At 37.7% G+C, this 21429-nt stretch overlaps 2 protein-coding genes across 3 annotated transcripts in view; one reads left to right on the top strand and one right to left on the bottom strand.

The window, feature by feature from the left end:
- The first annotated feature begins 697 nt into the window (after positions 1–697).
- Positions 698–5965, top strand: ric3a (RIC3 acetylcholine receptor chaperone a). Its single transcript, XM_020606302.1, has 7 exons — positions 698–764; positions 3167–3384; positions 3824–3899; positions 4250–4346; positions 4843–4994; positions 5187–5352; positions 5476–5965. Exons 1-7 carry the CDS (start codon positions 722–724, stop codon positions 5963–5965), a joined length of 1242 nt encoding a protein of 413 aa, XP_020461958.1. The 5' UTR covers positions 698–721.
- Positions 5966–7226: 1261 nt separating this feature from the next.
- The window catches only part of tub (TUB bipartite transcription factor), a 38879-nt gene continuing 24676 nt past the window's right edge, over positions 7227–21429 (bottom strand). For both annotated transcript variants that reach the window (XM_020609953.1, XM_020609962.1), the window contains exons 2-12: positions 19212–19263; positions 17491–17653; positions 16494–16631; positions 15075–15227; positions 14856–14977; positions 13698–13889; positions 13417–13529; positions 11751–11865; positions 10949–11047; positions 10650–10821; positions 7227–9113 (exon numbers count right to left, since the gene is read on the bottom strand). In XM_020609953.1, the coding sequence (XP_020465609.1) occupies positions 8980–9113; positions 10650–10821; positions 10949–11047; positions 11751–11865; positions 13417–13529; positions 13698–13889; positions 14856–14977; positions 15075–15227; positions 16494–16631; positions 17491–17653; positions 19212–19263 (1453 nt within the window). In that variant the 3' untranslated portion in view covers positions 7227–8979. The remainder of the gene's footprint in view (positions 9114–10649; positions 10822–10948; positions 11048–11750; positions 11866–13416; positions 13530–13697; positions 13890–14855; positions 14978–15074; positions 15228–16493; positions 16632–17490; positions 17654–19211; positions 19264–21429) is intronic.

Raw genomic sequence — 21429 nt, 5'->3', positions numbered from 1 at the left:
GTTTGTTCACTAATGTTCTCTAACAAACCTCTGAGGCCTTCACAGAACAGCTGTATTTATACTGAGATTGAAGTACACAAGACAGACTCTACTTACTAATTAGGTGACTTCTGAAGGCTATTGGTTGCACTGAATTTTATTTAGGGATATCAGAGTAAAGGGGGCTGAATACATATGCACGCCACACTTTTCAGATTTTTATTTGTAAAAAATCTTGAACACCACGCATCATTTTCCTTCCACTTCACAATTATGTGATACTTTGTGTTGGTCTATCACATAAAACCCCTAAAAAATACATTTAAGTTTGTGGTTGTAATGTGACAAAATGTGGAAAAATTCAAGGGGTATGAATACTTTTGTAAGGCACTGTATCTGCAACGGTGGATGCTATTAATTGATGTAGTTTCTAAAATCCAGATACTTTCAGGGCATAATAATAATAACCATAATAATAATGAATATACTGGCCCTGTAGATCACCTCTCTGGAAATTTCTGGTAATATTTCAAGCAGCACTTGAATGCAGCTGGTCTAATCTGGTCTAATCTGGGCAGGAAAGTCACCAGATGAGAGATGACATCCATGGATACTAGCTTTACTGTTCAAAGGAAATAACTGCATGGCTTTCATTTTCTGAGAACAAATGTCTTTAACAACTTGCCAGAAGGTTACTATTATATCATGCTCTGTTCTCTGTGTTTCCCTCTTCCTGCCCAGAATGCTTTTACCCAGAGAGAAAAAGGAGATGGGGCAGTCTGAAGGTAAGGTGGCTTATCAGATCATCATCCATCCATCTCCATCTTGCTCCATCTCCAATATCTTTTTTGTTGTTGTTACCAGCTGTTACTTTAATTATACAGAGTGCAGTGAGCCTAGGGCCCCATCATAGTGTGCGTGTTTATCATAATATTACACAATAGACAGAAGAAGGAAAAAGGAAAGCATGCGTTTTACATATACTGTACCATACGCAAATTGAAGAATGTGTATAGTATATTGTTTTTTTAATACATGTACTGTACTGATATATGCACATTTGCATCTGCTTGGATATGCTTATACTTCATATCCACCACTGCAGTACTGACAGCTGCTGTGTTTATTGCAACCACTCTGCTTGAACATCAGGTCCAAGAGTCTCTGATCGTACACACTAGATGTCTTAAGCATAAATGGATGCTTCCAATTGTTTCCCTACTCCCATGAGAATGTTTTATTTCTTCTTTGGGATGTAACCTGATAGGCTAACAGTTTAACATGGTGACATGTCTGAAAATCACTCATCATATAGGAGCACCTCTTGTCACATATAAACCTAGAGATTTGTCAATTTGATGATATGAGCTATTGTGAAGCAGTTGTAAGTAGGCTGTTTTATTTTATGTGTTTATTTGACCACAGCCCAGTAAGAGCTGAAATTGACTCTTAGTTCAGTGTCAAGCCAGACTCAGTTAAATGAGCATGATGCTGATACAACTCAACTGCTTTCAGTTGACTTGTATCAGCAGTCCCTAATTTAATAAATGTCACACACTCACTCATATCTGAAAATGCATTTGTCCCTGAAATGTTACTCCCTTACAGGAGTATGTCCTATGTTGTACTGAAAATTTGTGCGTGACCGTAAAATTGAGCAATTTTCTGTCAGATGATAATCTCAAAATACAAAACATTGCACGTTCTTACCTTGTGACTCAGCACACGGTTACACTTTTCTTCAGCTACAGCTTGTTGGTACAAAGTTAAGGAAATTACTACCTTTCTGTGTTTGGCAACATTTTAATAGTTGTATACAGCGGCCAGTTGTTATCCAATGGTGCTGGTAACAGTGTGCTAACATACTTAGTGTTTGGCTGCCAACAGATGTCGCATTTTGACTATGAGGGTTTGTTTGAGGTGTAGCCTAATCCCCTGCTGCCCACTATACTGTGACAACGATGGCTATGCTTTGCTGACACTTAACTTCAAACTTAAAACAATCACATGAGTCTTTTGCTAGCTAATTTGACAAATACAGCGTATATCGCTAGCAAAAGCTGCTGCAGGCTGCAGCCTTCCCACTTTGCGGTTACGGTTGGCTGATTAGAAAGCCTCTATTGTAATTGGTGGGACAGGCTGTAGATCACGAACAACACCATGTGATTGGTGCAAAGAGTCGCAGAGGGCGGCAAAAAGGACGTACCAGGAAATGTTGTGGGGTTTGTTCTTATATTTGTTAGTTTTTAATGAATGATTGGGCTACATAAAATACACACTCTTGAGAACAAAATGGGGTCATCGGGAGTTCGCACCACAGACACAACGTTTAAAATCTAAATATATCAATTAAACTATAACAAATCATAACAGCAATCAAAAGTGTGATAATTATTCAGTTATCATTAATAAATTTAGAAATGTATTGCAATGATCTTTGAGTATAGCAAGTAGCTACTTTTACTTAGGTAGTTTGCTTAAATAAAAGTAGCAAAGTATTCACATAAAAATATATTTGAAGTACCAAAAGTAAAAGAAGTCATTATGCATGTAGACTATGGATTATTTATTGTGTATACTACTTTAATGCAGCTTTTATAGATGGGGCTAATTTTAACTAACCTATTTGCTGTTTTAATTATCACATGTTTTGAATCTAATAATTATCATTTAAATTACTTTACATGCTGCAGGGAATCGTGAATTTTCCACTCAGGATCAAGTTTTTCAATTTACTGTATTTTGTTAAAGCTAATTCTGAAAAGTAATGAGTAATTAAAGTTATCATATAAATATAATGGAGTAAATTACATCACAATATGTGCCTCAGAAATGTGAAGTCAAAGTATGAAGTAGCACAAAATGTAAATATTCAAGTAAATCTCAAAATTGTGCTTTGTTACATTTCTTGAGTAAATGTACTCAGATACTTTCCACCACTGGCCAAATATAATGTTGGTAAATATAACACTCAATATTTGCTTTATTTCATTTAGTTCTAAATATTTTTGCAGAATTGTTGTGGTTTTGAGTTATTTCAAAAAAGAATGCAGAAGCCTGCCTACAACTTAAACAAGCCTGACTTTACAAATGGGTGAGAAAGTGATCACTGCGAGATATTTGCAAGATTTTTTTTTTCTAATTATTAATAATGATTGAGTGACTGATTCATTATTACCTTCTGCAGTTGGACCTGGGTTCTACTCTACTGTGATGCATCAGCTGTCATTGCCAGAGGACCCAGAACAGTGGGATGTGAACCCTTCGTACTCCATGACTCACAGTGCTGAGGCCATGGCAAAAGTCAAAGTCGCTGGACGAGGCAAAAACTACAACCTGATGGCACAAGTGATACCAGTATACGGCTTTGGAGTCCTTCTTTACATCCTCTATATAATTTATAAGGTAATAACCCTTTCATGTATGTAACCCGAGGAGGACAAAAAATATAGACACCTTTAAATATAATGTAGTCCAGTAATGTAGTCCTTTAACTATGACCTCAATAATAAACATATAATTGACCTGATACATTTTTGACAATTTCACCAGAAACTGATACATTTTGAGCTTCATAAACACAGATGTTAAAGCAGAAGTGTTGCATTGAATTGTACAGGTGTGCCTAATAAAGTGGCCGGTGAGTGTAACGTGTTTTGCAGCTTTATACCATACTATTATACTGTATGCTGCACTACACTGTATGTCATATAAATACAGCTTAATGAGAAATGACACAATGATCTCTGTGATACCTCCGCTCTTAACAATTTAAAGTATAGTAGTTGTTTTTTAACTACCAGTGGTCATTGCTGTCTAATCAAAATCATTTTTATGTTCACAGCTGACATGTAAAGGGAAGACAACTAAATCAGGAAAGTACTCTATAGTACCCAAGGCAAAGATGGAGAATAAGATTAGTAAGTACCTTCAGTAGTTTATTTGTGACAGTGTAATTCCAACACTTTCAGCAGCCCTGGGCTTCCTACCAGTATAATTTGATCTGTTTCTTGGATGATATGCCAACATTTAGCTTTTTGTTAACAATTAATTACTCGTTAGTGGCATGAAGTGAAGTTCTTAGGTTGTTACTGTAAAAGGAGCTTTTGCCTTCAGTGCTAACCAACCACATACCCCTTAACAAATGGGTGTGTCACTCTACTACACTTATACATTTACACAACTATATACCATTTGTACATATACAGTTAACATAGCAGTGCTTTATATGCTGTTATTACAACAATGTTGTCTCTTATCAATCTTGTAGCAGCTGATTATGAGCTTGCCAGACTCCAGGAGACACAACTGCAAACAGAAGGGATGATGGAGAGGACTGTCTCTGGAAGGAGCCATGGCTCTGAGAGGTAAAAGACTGATTTTTCTCTCTCTCTTAACACACAATTTTTCACTGCCTATAGCACAGAAGAACCAGAGAAAGTATTTCACATTTGCATAAATCAGGGTAGACATGGCACGGAAATGAACAAGTTAAAAATGAAAGGGGAAATTATTCAAAGGCTCCTGTCATGTTTTACTTTACAGTCCTAAGGTTATATCATATATTGTTTAGGTAGTGAGTTGATGTATGAGGAAATAAACTACTTGTGTCACTTTTGGACAATTTAATTATTTTTAGTAAACAAATAAACAGAGTCAGAGTTCACAATAATGTCAAAGTATTGGGTTTTATTATTCAAAACATCTCTAATCTAGGCTTCATCCAACTCAGGAAGGGTAGCCACAGATGGCAATTTTATGTAATTACAATATAACTGAGAAAATTTACTAAACTGGCATAAAGTGGTGTAAAATAGCACTCCCACCTTCCTGACTCTGCGTCCACATCTTGCTGCTCTCTAGTGGCAGAAAGAGGAAAACTACAGCTTCAAAAAAGGAGGAAAAATTACTTAGGCAGCTTCGTCAATTCACACAGTTGATGCAAGAGCACCACTTGGAGGAAGCTTCCCCAGAGATGGAGGCTGAGGAGGTCCCCTACGGTGAAGACTGGGAAGGTACATGCCTCAGTGGGAATCCCCAAGTTCCTAACATAATTTTACAAAATGTAAATTTGTGGCCCTTATTGTAGTAGATTCTGTCTTCAGAGCAATCAAATACATTTTTTAATTATAAGCTGTTTCATGCAACCAAACTGACATAACCATACTGTATATCAAATGATGTCTCTTTTTTGTACATCAATGAAGGCTATCCAGAGGAGACCTACCCAGAATATGATGATGATTCCCATGAAAGATGTAAATTCATTAAGCTGGAAGACCCCCCTAATCAACCCACTGCAGAGGCCCTGGCAGAGAGGCTGGAGCAAGAGGAAGAAGATGTTGTAGCAAGGAAACTATCCATATTGCAAGAGCAGGATGAAGAAGAGGAGGAGGAGGAGGAGGAGGAGGAGGAGGAGGACAGAGAGGAAAAAGATAAGGGAGAAGGAGATGTAGAGGGGGAAAGGGAGGAAGGTGACGATGAAATGAAGGACAGTGAGGAAGTAGAGGACGACACAGAGGATGAGGAGGAAGAGGAAGCAGAGAAAAAGCAGTTGCTCAGCCCTCTTTCACCCCTGCCTCCTGCAGAAATAAAGCAGGAGAGAGTTGGTTTGGAGGTGAGCAAAACGCTGCAGCGTCTCAGTAGAGGGAAGAAGCAAATAACCTTCAGTGACCATAAAGATGTGTTCCACTACCCTAAAGAGGCTTCTTATGAAGAGGAGGAAGAGGACAAGGAATATGAGGTAGAGGAAAAAGACGAAGGGACAGAGGTGGAAGGTGAGGAGGAAGTTGATGAAGATGATCCATTGATGGAAGCAGAGAGCCTGCAGTTCAGTTGTGAAGGTTGTTCAAACCCAGAGGAAGAAGCAGAGGAGGATCAAGAAGAGTATTTGTTCATGTCAATGGCTGATAACAATTATATGCATGGAGAAATGCCTAAAGTCGGGGTGAGTGGGCTGAGGATGCGGAACAGGAGAGAGACATAAAAGACTTTCCCTTTATCTATAATGATTTTTTGGCATACATTGAAATCCTTTTCCTCAAACCATATTGTGTTTGTGACTGGTCCTATGTGTGTGTAAAATATAGAACACAAATACAGACATGCAATTTTAGGGCCATGAGGTTCTGCATGGAGTGCAGGCCAAAAGGTTGTGTGTGCGCAGATGGTCTACACAGCAAAAGCACCGACTGCAAAAAACTATGAACAGGAACATGTGCACACCCCTCATGCATGTGAACAGCCGTGAACAGCCACAGCTCCAGGGCTTCAGAGTCAAAGGCTAAGCCACGTGTTCCAGTATAAGTGGAAAAAATGCAAAACATTACACAAAATAAAATGTCAAAGACTCGCATGTTTTCTTGTTGTGATTAACAAAGTAAATATTAAAAAAGCATTTTTTCCAAAGTTGTGTTTGACAAAGGAGGTGAAATTCATACCATTGAGTTCAAAAATTACTCTTAGTCTTAGAGGAACAGTGACTTTGATGAGTGGGTAAAATATTAAGATGGAGTAGCAGATACCCCCATGGTCAGAGTTCTCTTACTGATAATATGAAAATGCAAAGCAGAAAACAGGCTCAGCAGAATAAAAGAATTGGAAAAAATGTCCAAGCCACACCACACTGTGCACTGTGCACACTGTGTAACCAGTCACAACTGGGTTGAACATCTGTTTCTGATTGTCCTCTCAAACAACATGCTGCATGTAGCATTAAACAATGCCACTATTTACTAAAGAGAACTGTAGCTTGTAAGACACTCCAAATTATTATCCAAAGACCTTTGACAACCATGCAGGTTTTTGCTAAAGTTGTTGTTAAAAATCAGACTTATACAATAAAGACAGCATTACTTCAACTTCAAATAAAGTATTGCTGCCTTTCATTTTCTACTTCTTTCATTTATCATTAAGGCTGTAAAACAATCTAACAAATAAATATATCTTGCTGATACATTTCAGCAATGCTAAATGTTACAGTAACTGGCCCAATTTCTGGTTAGATGCTAAACTGTATTTCGTTGCCTTGTACTTACTTGTACATGGGTAATGACAATAAAGTTGAATCTAATCTAATTTGGGGCTACAAGCATAGCTCAGACCAAGGTGACTGATCACAGTAGTCAGCAACTGGGCTTTATGAGTGACAAGAAACGGTATTGTTACCATTGCCTTGCTTTCAAAGCATAGTAAAAATTAAAAGACTGCATCAGATTCACAAACATACGATTCAGTGGTTCAGTAAATCTGGCTTTTATTTGAGAGAACAGAACACAAATATTTAAAGTTTTTTTTTTGCCATGACCAAAGGACTGTGTCTATACCACCACAGTAAATTGTACACTGTTTACTGTACATTACAACAAGAGCACTAAAACAGAAAGTGGACACATGTATGTATGAAAAGCAGACATTCCATCAACAGTTTTAAAATAGAAGTTTAAAATCGTTAAAACACAATTGAGTACAAGAATAGCACATTTGATAAAGATTTCCTCTTAACCCACAGTAACAATAGTAGTATCAGAGATTGTTCTTTGCCTTCATTTGCTAGTTTTTAGTGGTCATATAATACAAAATACTACTATATATTTGAAAAAGGATAGTGCCCTGTAAGGAGCTAGAGGAATAATATTTTGAGTAAAAATGTGAACAGCAATCAACCATGGAATATCAATACTAACTGCCAGTCATTGGAGGAATGCACCAAACTCAAATTTAGTACAGCAAAAAATTATTCAATGATGTAAAAAGCAAGAAATAAAATGTCTGATAGATGTGGTAGGTTTGCACGGTGTGTTGGTTGGCAGTAAGTCCAACTGTATTCAGTTATTTCCAGGTAGGAAACATCAGAAGATATGAGCACAACCTTAAGCCTGAGTGCCTTGGAAATTAGATCTGCTGCCTGATTTACAGTACAGTGTCAATCACCTCTTTAGTGTGTGGTGTGTTGAAGGCTCTAAATCTACTAATTAAAATGGACAGTCGCTAAAATTTTGTCCAGTGATGTGCACTTTGGATTATCTTCTGGAGTTTTTGCAACTCCAGTTATTTAATAAGTCTAAATGAACTTTGCATTAGACGACAGAAATCAAAATTGCCACAGAGAAATATTTTCAATGCATGTGAGGATAGCGTGAATAGCAAAGACCAATTCAAGCTCAGCTCATTGTACGGCCAAAGCGTAACACTGGAATTAGTCTTCAAAGGCACAATAACGTATGTACAGCTATAGCTCATCCACTACAGACTTCAAAGTAAAGTGCACCATCAGCGCATCATTCTATACATTCACATACTTGACACTGTGACATAATATTGTATATGGTACACAGCACAGTGTTAACATGCCTTTGTCCTGTGTCCAAGTCACTAATTGTTTTGTGTGGATACAAGACATTTTTTCTTCTTGTGATGCAAGTTTATGTGCTTGCAGCTCCTTGGAGCCAGTACAGTTGAAATTGCTGCAAATGATAAAACAAAATCAATATGTAATAAATACATAAATAACACAAATAAATATACTGTGACGTGCATGTTGGTTTAAATTCAGTAACTATACAAGTATAAGCAATGCTCATGCTCGAGGACGTGTGACATTGAGATTTTTTTATGTATGTGGTAGACTACATAAAATCCAGTCAAGTTTTAAAACTTACAGATGTTTAACTGTTAGTTATAATTTACAGATAAAGATGTCTGCGTTTATAATGCTATTACAGTACAAAATAAGCATAGTTATCAAAACAAATTAATTTGATTTTGATGTAAATTATTCTTTGTGCTTATTTTCTCCCACTGACCAAGCCCATTCTGAGACCCCCACCCCCACCCCAAACACATACTGTACACACAAAAGTTGATGCCCATAAAGCATTTTGGAATAGGCAGGACTTCCAAGATACAGGGTGATTTGTAGCTCTCAAACCAACCCCAGGGACACATTAACAGCCCTTGTTGAGAAGACAGATGGCCCAGTTCAGCACTGAACTTCAGGATCTATTCACAGGCTAATTTGCTGTCAAAGCTGGAGAGGGCAATGGCAAAGGCTTGCAGGGCACACATTGGGTAGTTATAGTCCATGGTGAAGACATCTTCTGCCACACGGCCAAACTGCATCACAATATAGTCGGCTACATAGGAGAAGAACCAGGAAAAAAGTTTAGACGCTGCTTTGAAACAATGTTTTCACTTCCCATTAATTTGTATTCTTAAGCAGGCATTCAGACTGAGTGTGGTAAAATGCAACCCTCTCTGTGCTTTTACACAAGGGGCTGCATTGGTCGGGGGGTGAGGGGTTGCGGGAGGAATATTGTAGGCATGTACAATACAGCCACATTGTCAAAGTTGGTGGCTTTATTCATGTTTCCAGTGTCAGAGTTTCCATAGTGTTTTGGTTAGCCATGCTGCTAACGTAGCCATGCTACCTTAGCAGCAGCTTCTACCACCAGTGTGTCGGCACCATTTAAAAACACAATTTAACATTCAGCACCCTAACTAACAAGAACACATGGAGTGTCGTTGGGGCGCGTTAACTATGGCCTAAATCTGAGACTGAATAGCAGTTAATACACATGGTAACAAGGTAAACAAAATTTGTCCTACTGTCTACCATACTGTATGTGATTGGTCAACATAGCGCCTTTGCCGGGTGATGTCACGGTCCAGTGTGGTCAAAGTTGAACCAGATTCAACTTTTTCAGCACACAGGGCTGCATTGTTTTGCTGGAGCCCATTGAGGTGCTGGTGCCAGCTGCAGTGAATGCAATCCCTCATAGAAATGAATGGAAAGGGCTGCGTTTTTTCCACACCTTTGAAACTCAGTCTGAACGTGGCCATAATTATAGAGACCTAAATTATTCAATATTAAATGAAAATTCAGTCATTATAAAACAGATAACAATAAGAATAAATACAGGCAAATATAAAGAGCCTAAAATCTGAGGAAGGCAGCGTTTAGGATGCAATAAAAGCTTGCATCTGAATTATGAATGTGCAACTTTTCACTTCTTCCTTAATTAAAATGCTTAACACAACTCTTTTCTACTATAATATGGCATATTCACCTAAACTGTTTTTGGCCATCTTGCTATAACCATCAGTAAATAGAGCACAGTCTACTGGAGAACAGTTGTATGATGTGAGTTTGCACCAAAGTCCACACTGGTCTACACTGCTATGTGTGCAGAGTCAGAAACCATGAAGTTGTTTCAGCCAGGAATCATTTTTGCATCGTCTCTCCCCTTGTTTTCTGTTTGCCTCTATGATCTCCACTGTCCAAAAAATGTCCCTAAAAATAATCTAATACATTTTTAAATCTTAGGTTAAGTATTAGTAAATATGTACTAATGTTATGTTTGTTTGCTCATTCAGGCTGATCAATCATTGTGTGACTTGATTGAAAGGTAGAGAGTTTGTGATAAAAAGTTACATTATGTAAATAAAATAGTCAGTGGGAGAAATGGTGTGAAATAAAAATGACTTTTTTCACTCTTTTAATAGCACAAATACTATGGCTATAGAAAATTCTTTGTGATGTTGTATTGTGTATTATCACTTACATTATTTTTTTCTCCATGGGATTTTCTCATTATCTACACTTCTCAAATGTGACCATAAAATTGTGAATTGTGCCTAATATTCTGACAGGTTATAGGTATGGAACTCACGGTCATTGTCGTGAATGATCTGGAAATTTTTGACAGAGGCCTGAGTGACTCTGCCGTGGAAGTTAAGCACATAGGATTGTGTGTCATCATTCCACACAGGTGTCTTGTTGTGAAGTTCAATCACGCTCTCTGTGTTCTTGTTCTGCCACCTGGCCAGTAGTGACTCATGGTCCTGTTATGAAGAAGAATAGAATAGATTTGGACAACAGCATCCTAGACAGCAGATAAACTATGTAAGTATTAAAAGAGGTGGAAATGGTCAGCACAGCTGTGACTGTTGAGGATAAGGTAACACATACATTTTGTGGGCGAATGGACACTCTCTCATGGTCCATGTTCATTCCAGGAATGATGACACTCATTTTGCGAGGTCCTTTGAATCCTAAGACATTGGTTTCCTGCATTGACAAGACAGATAAACTGTAGTGTAAACATATTCACCCAAAAAAACTTGAAAAACCTTAAAACACATGGTGGTATATTATTATATTGTGTCACAGTTCTGAAGCTGCCTTACATGAAATACTTATAAAAGCCAGTTTGTACAAATAATGTTCTTTGTTGAATTCATAGACAAATTTTAAGTAAGCAAATATTATGTTATTGTGGACAACTAAAAGTCACCTTAGACATTAATGTAATTCTCCTTTTTTTAGGTATTTCATTGGATTTATAATGTACATGCATCAATGATACCTTGATTTCAGCCTGATGATGGCAATGCCCTGACTCCTCACTGTCTTTATTTACAGTAACTATCTGAGTTAGAATCTCTAAATGAACTTGTATTTCAAAGGCCAGCAGACACATTCAACTGCATGTTGTATTTTCAAAGCAATTAAAATGACAAGACATGAAATACAGTAGGTTTTTGTTTTCTTTAGACCTCTGTTATTAAATTATTCCAGGTTAAGTGGTTTAGCAGAAAAATGGCATTATTTCAAACCATCTAAGCAATAATAAGAATATTACTTTAAGTACCATATATTTTTATATGTAATCAAAATGAATTACTATGTCATTCTATACCAAATCACTGGTCTTTAACGGTATGAAAAACTAAGTAGAGCTTTTGGATAAGAGGCACTTTGATGAACTCACATAGCAAATGGCTGCCAGTTCTTGACGTAGATTGCTGGCTTCAAGGCTGGTGGTGCTCTTCACAGGATTCAGACCACTGTCATATACAGTGAACTTAGTTCCCATGAGGTTAGACCTGCAAAAAGCACAACACACTAAAGAGGTCTGATTGTTTGTGTGTGTGTTGGCATGGCTGAAAGAAACAACACACGGGGAGCTTTTTACAAAGGCATTTATCGAGACTTTATAATGTGATGTAATGGGTGCTGTAATAACAAGCTCCAAGTACAAATACATGAAAATGCACCTATGATGTGGTGTGTCAGACTTGTACACTGCAACGTAGCTCAGCTATTCTGTGTACTGTACAAATACTGCATTAATAGTAGTGCTATTATAATGATAAATTGTGATTCCTAATTAATTAAATATGGCAATTGTATTGCTTTATGCTCTATTTTGCTCTATTTTTACACCTGTTAACATGTAAATAATTTCAGAATATATGTAGTTTTATTTCCCATGCAGTGTACAGATGTTCTCTACAAAGCTTTACTTTTCCCTCTCAGTATTTACTGCTCTCATTTATAGTTAATATCAATAGCAAGTTAATAGAAGGTCCTCACACAAGTGAATTATTCTCAAAATGTCTTGTAAAAAACAGTAACATGATTTACAGATACTGAGTTATCCATGCACTAAAAAGCAGAATTACCACTGATATAGATTTATCCCACATACAGTATCAACACCTGATTATTCAGGTTTTCTTGACCAACTTTCATCTTAATTTGCTTTGTTTACACTTCCACACCAGCTTTCATCCTCTAACATTCAAATACATAGTAATAAAAACACGACAGTGCAATCTCCTAGAGGTTGACTGTTGGTGTATATATACATATGCATCATAGGCAGGTGGAAAGATTTTGAATTGATTTTCAAAGCCACAGCTTTAAACAGACATCTGTATTCCTCTTTTAGCCTTATTCAGACCAGGCTCCTCTGGGACTCTCGAGAAGCACCAGATGAAGGTCACCGTTCATTTAAATTTGGATCTCCACCATTCAGGTGGGACTGTGAATGCAAAGGTTTGAGCAGTGCATCGACCAATAGTTGAGCCAACTCTGAAGATTAAAGACCACACAAAGCCATATTTGATTAAACTCCCGAGGAGTTTCTATGGCGCCACTATCACAGCCTTGAAGCTGTCGCTAAAGATTATGTAATGACTTGCTTCCTACCAATCTTACTATAGCTTAAAAAAGTACAGCCAATGTACATTTATGATAAAGATATCAAAATACAAGGCATTTTAACAATGAGTGTAAATTACACAAGGTAAAATAATATAATTTTTTTTCTTCATTACCAAAGCTGAAATAGTACACTACATTAATTTCTTCTACTGAATGAGTGTATATATGAATGTTAATATAAAGGTGCTGTTAAAGTACTACTTGTTAATTATTCAAACATTCATAGTTGGATCCTGATTTGTTAATTACTCATTCCTCAGTATAGTATGCACAATTTTGTGAACACAAGTGTTACTCATACAGTTCATAATTTACAATTTTATAAATAAAGGAATGCAGCTAGAGTTCAACTCTATTTTTAGTTATTTACATAAAAAATATGTAAGCGTTTCAAAATGTTTCATGTAGCAAAGCCGCTGGAGACTTACCTCAGTTTACCAATGAAGCTCTCGCCACCGCGAGACAAATCAGTGGGATCAATGGAGATAAGGTAGTTTGAAGTTTTACTCTTTTTTCTCTTCCTGCCAGCTAACAGGAACACCTGTGGGAAACCAAGTCACAAACAAAGTAATAAAGTATGAGTGTGCTTAAATATGTTTGACTTATTTTGGTGCGCACAGTTTGAAACTACAAAATTGCCTCCTTTGAATATTTTATATTATGTTTGTTGTTTACAGTAAAAATGTTTCTGCTTCCTGATCCATCTCACCTTCTTGCCATCCTCCCTCTCCAGGTGAAGGTAGTAGGTGGGATACATGCCTCTATCCATGCCCTTCTTGTCTCTGGTGATTCTGCACTTCACTCTGACTCCCTGAGGTGCCGGCCGCAGAGAAAACTCTTCAAGGTCATCTACGTCAATGGCGGGCTCACTGATCGGTGGAGTGGGTGCTGAGGCCACCTCCTGTAGACAGAAAAGCCCACACAGGGGTAAGACCTCTTGTAAGATGGTGGATTGGTGAGTGACGCATTAGGCTTGACCTTCATTAGAACAGAGTAATTAGTCTGAACATCAAATCACCCACTGCGACTGAGAATGAGCACACTGTGTCACACAGTGTCTAAAAAAAGGACGTGGTGTCAAGACAGGAGATTGAGTTCATTGAAAGGAAAGATTAGAGTGGAATGAGGAGCAAAGAGAAATGATGGTTATCATAAATACAACACCAGTTGGTGATTAAATTCTGAACTGAGGAAAGAAGCTGAATTTTTTATGAGGGTTACATATTTATCTGACCCGAATCATCCATTATTACACCTGAAATGGAGAAAAACTAAACCTACCTCAAAACATTAGACAAAGCTGACGTCAACAGTTGGGAACACATATTTTCAAAATACTTTACAGTACATTTGATTACATACATTGGACATTGCTTACAGTGGTCCACCTGAGCCATTATGCAAGGCTCTTTGTGCACATCTTCTAACCAAATATTTTAATTCTTTCAAACCCAGGGCTCAACTAATGAATATGAGATTATTGTTCCACCACCTACTTACAGCTTCAGCTGCACCGGCACGGCACATACCTAATAAAAAAACTGAAATCATGTCTGTGTAGTAAATGACAGGCCACAAATTCCAAAAGCCCAAAATAATTGTAATAGTTTGTAGAAGAAAAAGAAAAGCCAAAAGGCAATTGCAGTATACTTGTAATACATTATAGTATAATGGTTACTGTATATTTCAGCCATGAAACTGTTTTAAATTGAGTCCAACTGAGAGAGAAACTCTACATTTTTATTTCTTATTGTATTTGTTTATATATTAGGTTTGTTTGTTTTTTCGTGGTAAATCTCGCTGGTTGCTGGGCGAGATGAAGACACATCATGCAGAGTATAAATGTATGCCATAAACCTCACTTTACCTTGCATGACTTCTTGCTAGTGGCGGAGCCTGGTCTCGTGTTGGTGTTGAGCTGTGAGGAACTGGAGCTAATTTCATCTTCATCATCCTCTTCTTCATCAAAATTCATACTGCTGGATATACCTTAAAAGGACAAACAACAAAAAAGGAAAGTAAACAGATTGTTCCTTGTTTATTTATTATTCCTTATCCATCCATCTTTCTTGAACATTGACAGTACCTTTCTTGAGCATAGTGATGCGCAGATCCTGTTTACTCTGTGATTGAGTGCAGCTCATGACAGGCTCTGCCTCACCCTCCTCTGTGGTGTGATGACCCACTGTCAGGATATGGATCTGACCATCATCCTGCTGGGAAGCCAGGCCATCGACCGCTGCACAATCACACAAGGACAGGCTCAGAATACAACTGCACTACTGTTCAAGTATCTCATGTTAATGTACAGTAAAAGCCCAGTGAATCCCAACAAAATAAATCTTAAAGTGTAACACAATTGATAGCTTGTCTGATCAGCTGGTTTCTCATGTGGACCTCCTTCTTCCTTTATCCTCAAAGATATGCATATTAAAATCCTGTCTTATGGAACAGCATGTAGCATTAATTCACACACTTTTTATACCAAAGTGGGGGGGGGGGACCCAGGTGCATTCTTATTCACTGACATATTTTTGATAGATTAGTCTCTACTACTAATCTCTAGGTGTATAAACAACTCATTTCTTATCCTGTGACTTAACAGACCTATACATATAAAACCTATAATCTATTCTATGACTTTGGTGTTGCTGCTGTGTTTAGTGAATGCATAATAGCAGGGTAAAATAGCCTCCCTGAAGCTGTGTGCTTATGCTAATGGATTCAAAGTGTGAGATAGAGGGAGTGAGACAGGGCCATCATTGGTGAGTTTGACACTACTAGCCTGATTAATCTCTTACCCCAGCGGAATCCAATTAACTTTTCTTTTTTTTGAACAAATTCATTCCAAAGATGAGCACTGTATTGTAATTTGTTCCATCAGATGACAAACATCTTGGATGTCAGCAAAAGAAACAAAGAGTTCCATACACCAGTGGGACACATTATTTCAACACGCTTCTTCCTCTTCCATTTAAAGACTAATTTATGTCTTTGCTTGTGGTGTGTCAGCAAGCTGTTGGCGCTCAGACTGCCATGCAACATTATAGACAGCCAAGCATCGACAAGCATGGCACCACAGCGGTGGCTAAGAGGGCGGCTTTACCGGCTGTGTCTGTTGCCAGATGTAGCTTTAAAAATCTGCAGGGGCACCATTATCTGTGGATTGCAGAGGGGGCTTGAATGGACAGTTGCAGCGACTGGGTAATAAGGATTTTGTCTTGTCCCTTTCATACTGTGGACAGCCTCTAATGACTTAACCCTGTTTATTTGGTATTTAAACATGAATACATAAAAACCAAGAACAATATGTTTAAAAGCAATATTTGAGTTTTGCAAGTGAGACATACAAAAATGCTTTGGGTGTGTTTATACTTCCTTGTCTGACCTTATTCTTTCTAATTCAGTCTGTCTGATTCTGACAGCGTGCCTGTTCACTCACCTCACTTCAATTTATTTTTCGCTGTGTCTGTCTACCCGTTTGTCTTTATATTGGCAGGCTGACCTTTGTGCTTCCCCTTCCTCTCCTTCTTGTCACTGCCTGTCTGTGGAGTGGAGCTGGCCGATGCTTTGCCCTTTTTAGCTGAGCGAGGTGGCTGTGTGTCCCCAATCACCTTCGCCTCCTCTTGTTCAGCTTCCTGCACTAAATGCAGAGATGGAGATGACCAGCAGCACATGCAGGGTTTTTAGTGAGGATGGTCAGAAATGGGGAGAAATGGAAAAGAGGGTTGAGTACGGTTAAACTGACAAAAAAGAGAGATACAGTAATGTTTAGCAGATAATACAGATAAATGTTATACAATACAACAGCTTGTATAGAGCAGCTTTTTTTTTCTTCTGCTGGGACATATAAATTCTAAAGTTGTATTGATTCTCTAGCATAGAGATAATAATATTAAAGGCTCAGCTAAAAACCTATCAAAGGTTATTATTCCCCTTCTTTTGGTTAAAATATTGACCTAGCACAGAGTAACATTTTGTCAATATGTTTTCTCCTCTCTCTGCTGGAAACATGACAGTTCATGGCCTTAAGCCCAGAAACTCGGCCTCAAAACTCGAGATTAGAGGCTCTGCTTTGGTCTCTGTGTTTAGATAAGAAAACCTCATCAATCCCTGTCCTAACAGCATTTCTGCTCTCAAGTGTACAGATTTGTATTGCAATGTAAATGCCTGCAACAGATGGTATAGTTTGCTGTACTGGTTATACATGGGCAACAATAATAATAATAATAATAAAAAAATTGCAACAGTTTTGTAATTGTTTTTTTATTCAGCCATTTTCATTTTTGTATGTCTGGCAATGGTGATATTTGCAGTATGTAGCTCTAATTGGGAAAATTAACTGAAAAGGAATAAAATCTCTTTCATAAATGATCCCTGTAAATAAGGCAAGCTGATCCAACAAGCAGTAGTCTTTATTTGTTCAACCCATGTTCTTCCTTAATCCTCTGTTTCAGCCTTCTGAATCAGCACAGCCACAGAGGAGTGTCAGTGTTACTAACCCTGGTAGATGGTGCTGCTGTTGCTGCTGAGGTAGGATTCCACAAGCGGAGCTTGTTCCTCACTTTGTTTGGTCCGACGAGTGCGAGATCTCCCGTCCACATTAGACTGGACCATCAAGGGCTCCTGCCTCTTCTTCTTTTGCTTCTGTTCAAGGAGCACTCGCTGTTGTGGGGGTGTCATTTAGGAGTATTTGTACATGCACACAAGCATGCCCAGATGGAAAGAAAGAAAGATAAAGCACAGTTTCAGCAAATAAACTGTACATTAGGTAACTAAGGATAATTTTCTAACCACGTTTACAAAATTGCCTCTCTATCTCTGTGGCTACATCAGCCAGTGACTGCATATATTTGAAAAGTTTTGTACATAGAATACCCAATATGATAATCCAAAATTGCTTCACTGAGTAATAATTTAACTCACCTCATTCACTATATGTACAAAAGCAAGCATTATCTTCAAGTGGCAAAGCTTTAAAGCTTTAGTCTCCTCTTCTCATGAAAAATATAACACAGATTACTAAATAGTTTTCAATTTGGAATCATCCCTTACGAGGCTTTACATATTTTCTTCTCAGCGATCTTCACACTGTAGGCAGAGAGCTGGGTTTAAAAGCAAGTGAGAATAACAGTCTCAGGTAATTCTGTTAAGCCAGGAGAACAGTCTGAAGATGTGTAAGGATGTGCTGCCAAAATCACTCTGACCTGAGGCTGGATATAGCTATTTATCTAGACAAAGTGTCAGCTATATGCAAGTCTTCAAACCAAAGCTCATCAAATATTGAGGGGTTCTATTAGTGGAGACTTTAAACTGCAGAACACTGGAGCTCTACAGTTTAAAGCTCACATCTTTGCTAAGACAATGATAGCACAGAACATGGATTTGATATGGTGGCTTTGACCTGTTGAGTGACACATTCAACTTTGAAATGCACAGCTGCAGACAAATGTCATTCCCACTGGTGACTGATAATGAATGAAAAAGAATATGTTTTGTTTTTGTATCACACTGTACTTTAAAGCCAGTATGACTCTCCAGAACTTTATAAGCAATATATTTTTAGGTCTCAGTAAGTCAACAATCCAAACATGAACTGAGGTTATTGTGATAAATGATGCTATCAACCAATAATACTTAGTTTTATGATGTTTACAGTTCATGCCTAAAGGTTTATGCGAGTGGATTATTCTTCATCCATTTAAGCATGGATGAAAGGCAGGTGAGACAGGGAAGGTCTTCCTTTGATTAATGAGGTAAACGAGTGTAGGAGCATTTGATCCAGCTCTGACTACATGCACAGATGTTCTGGGTGTTTAAGTCCACTCATATTGTGCTGTTCAGAAAAATACAGTAGCTGGATATCAGTACCAGTAGTTCTAATTCTGCATAGAAAAGAACTGAAAATGATTGAACTGCGGCCTAAAGTTTGCTTTGTCTGGTTACAGTGTTGCTGACAATAAACACTGACATCAACGACCACAGCAGTATCACTTAGCAGAGCGAGAACCTGCCTGCCAAACCTCAGTTTGGATCCTGTTCTATGTAATTCTAACACAATCGTGATTTTCCATGAGTAGATAAAAAAAGCACTGTCCTCTCTTCACAACACTGCACAGAGAGATAAGTCCTAGCTGTCAATCTGTGGCCCCATGATGGATAATTGATTTTGCATGTGTGCTACTCTATTATCAGATGTGCAGGAGATAGAATAAAGATGTACCTGTCTGTCCAGCTTCTGTTGTCGAAGGTTGGTGCCCTCATCATCTAAAGTGCTGCAAAGAAAGAGGGAGAGCTATGTTAAAATGCTGAAAAGCGCTCCTCAGCTGTGTATAATTTAATAATGACATTTAATTCACTTGCTACTCTGAAAACACACCAAAAGGTTACACTATTTGTCTGTATTTTAGATTTATTGCCTAAATATATGGTAATAAAGCTTGTTTCGGACTTCAGGAAACAGTTCATTTGTTTCTGCTGCAAGACATTGTGTTTTTAGACTGAATCCTAACCACTGCACACAAAAAAACTAAAAGAAAACAAACATGAGGGCATTTTTCTTAAAAAAAAACACACAAAAAAAAACTAAAAGCAAAAGCAAAATCTGATTATTCAAAGAAAACAATAATTATTCTTGTTTATGAGGCAGCATTTTACAGCTTTGTGTCTTGTCATGGACACAATTTAATGCAACAAAGTATGACTACAGAACAGCTACTGTAAAAGTATTAGTAGTATTAGTATTTCATTTTAGAGTATATATACACTAATTAGTATGCGATAAGGTACATATTTTTTATACTGACAGCTGCTTGTGCACTTAATGAATATATATGGTCAGCCATCTGTGTTATTCACTAACTTAATTTATGATCATGTTCAGAATTTGGGGGTAAAAATGACTCAGTATTCAGCAGTATCACTTAGCAGAGCGAGAACCTGCCTGCCAAACCTCAGTTTCATTTCAACCTCATTTCAACAAGGCTCCAGAAGTACAGCATTACTACTGAGTGAATATTTATATGCAATAAATTTACAATATATACTTTTGTCATCAAAATTTAGGAATGGAGTACATAATTAGCCATTTGCTTCTTTATCCAGGTATTCTCTGTTTTTATTATTATTATTATTTACTTACACCCTCCTATTACCTCTGCCATGGTGGAGGCAATGTTTTTACTCTGTTGGTTTGTTCACTCATAACTGAAAAGTAAATGGACTTACATAGTGCTTTTCTATGTACTAGTCAAAGTGCTTTAACACTATTTGCCTGTTTGTTCACACACACCAGTGACATCACTGAGAGCAACTTGGGGTTCAGTGTCTTCACTTTGATAGCTGGACTGAAGATGCTCGGGATCGAACCGTTGATCTTACTGAACAACCTGCACTACTTGCTGAACCACAGCTGCTCCCATGTGGTGAGCAGATTTGGATGACATTTTAAGAGACATCATCCAGGTGTTTTTTTTCTTAAGGATTCTTCATTAATGCTGCACCAGAAACATAAAATCCAACCTGCAGTTCTCCTCTTTGCCACCAGATGTGGATGCACCAGCAGTATAGTAGGACTGTGAAATGTCCGACCATATTCCTTTTCGTACTGGTACTGCACCAGATAAATAATTACCTCCATTAAGAAGCTCATGATTTTACCGGTGTTTGTTGGTTTGTTCACAGCAAAACTCACAAAGTTCTAAATGAATTTTAATCTTTTTTTTTGCCATGGAACAATCAACATCTTCAAAAGTTACTGAGCTAGATCCCGAAGAAAACCACCATGAGTGAAGCGTAAATTTTCTCGAATAGCTAAAAATGATATCAATGTGATTTCAAATGCTACAGGTACATTTTTATGGTCAGTGAATTATATTTTGAGGGTCAAACTGTAATGGGAATATTGCTTTTAGGTGTAATGGCATTACAGGGAATTTGAGTTGCCTTGTGCTCTGTGAGCTATAGTTTGCCTGTTTTTGATTTTTTTTTTTTGATAAATGTTTTATTTGATTGTAAAAATCAATCAAACAATCTCATAATTTCATCTCCCTGTAAAGCATTTTGGTCAGTGTTTGTTGTTTTGAAATGTACTTTATAAATAAACCAACTTGGCTTAACTTGACCTCTGCTAACCATCAGCTACACAAAGGGACTTCATTATTAGCTACAGTAGTAACCACACTTGCTTTGAATGTGATCACACCATTTAATGGTGGTTGTCAGGTGCTCACAAGATGAGCTGAGCAGAATGTTCTAACACAACTGGGTAATATCTTTCTCTACAAGAACACCAGTATTGATTTGGTGGTGCTACACTGACATGATGCCACTGGCCTAGACAGATGTCTAAAGGCCAGCATGGCACAAGCAATGTTCAAAAAAACAAAGTCTAAATATAATTAGCCAGTTGCACACTGTTTCTCTCTCAAACATAAAGGTGC

Source organism: Monopterus albus, unplaced genomic scaffold (genome assembly GCF_001952655.1).
Source record: "Monopterus albus unplaced genomic scaffold, M_albus_1.0 scaffold4.1, whole genome shotgun sequence".
Classification (NCBI taxonomy): domain Eukaryota; kingdom Metazoa; phylum Chordata; class Actinopteri; order Synbranchiformes; family Synbranchidae; genus Monopterus; species Monopterus albus.
This window is presented reverse-complemented; position numbering and strand designations above follow the sequence as displayed.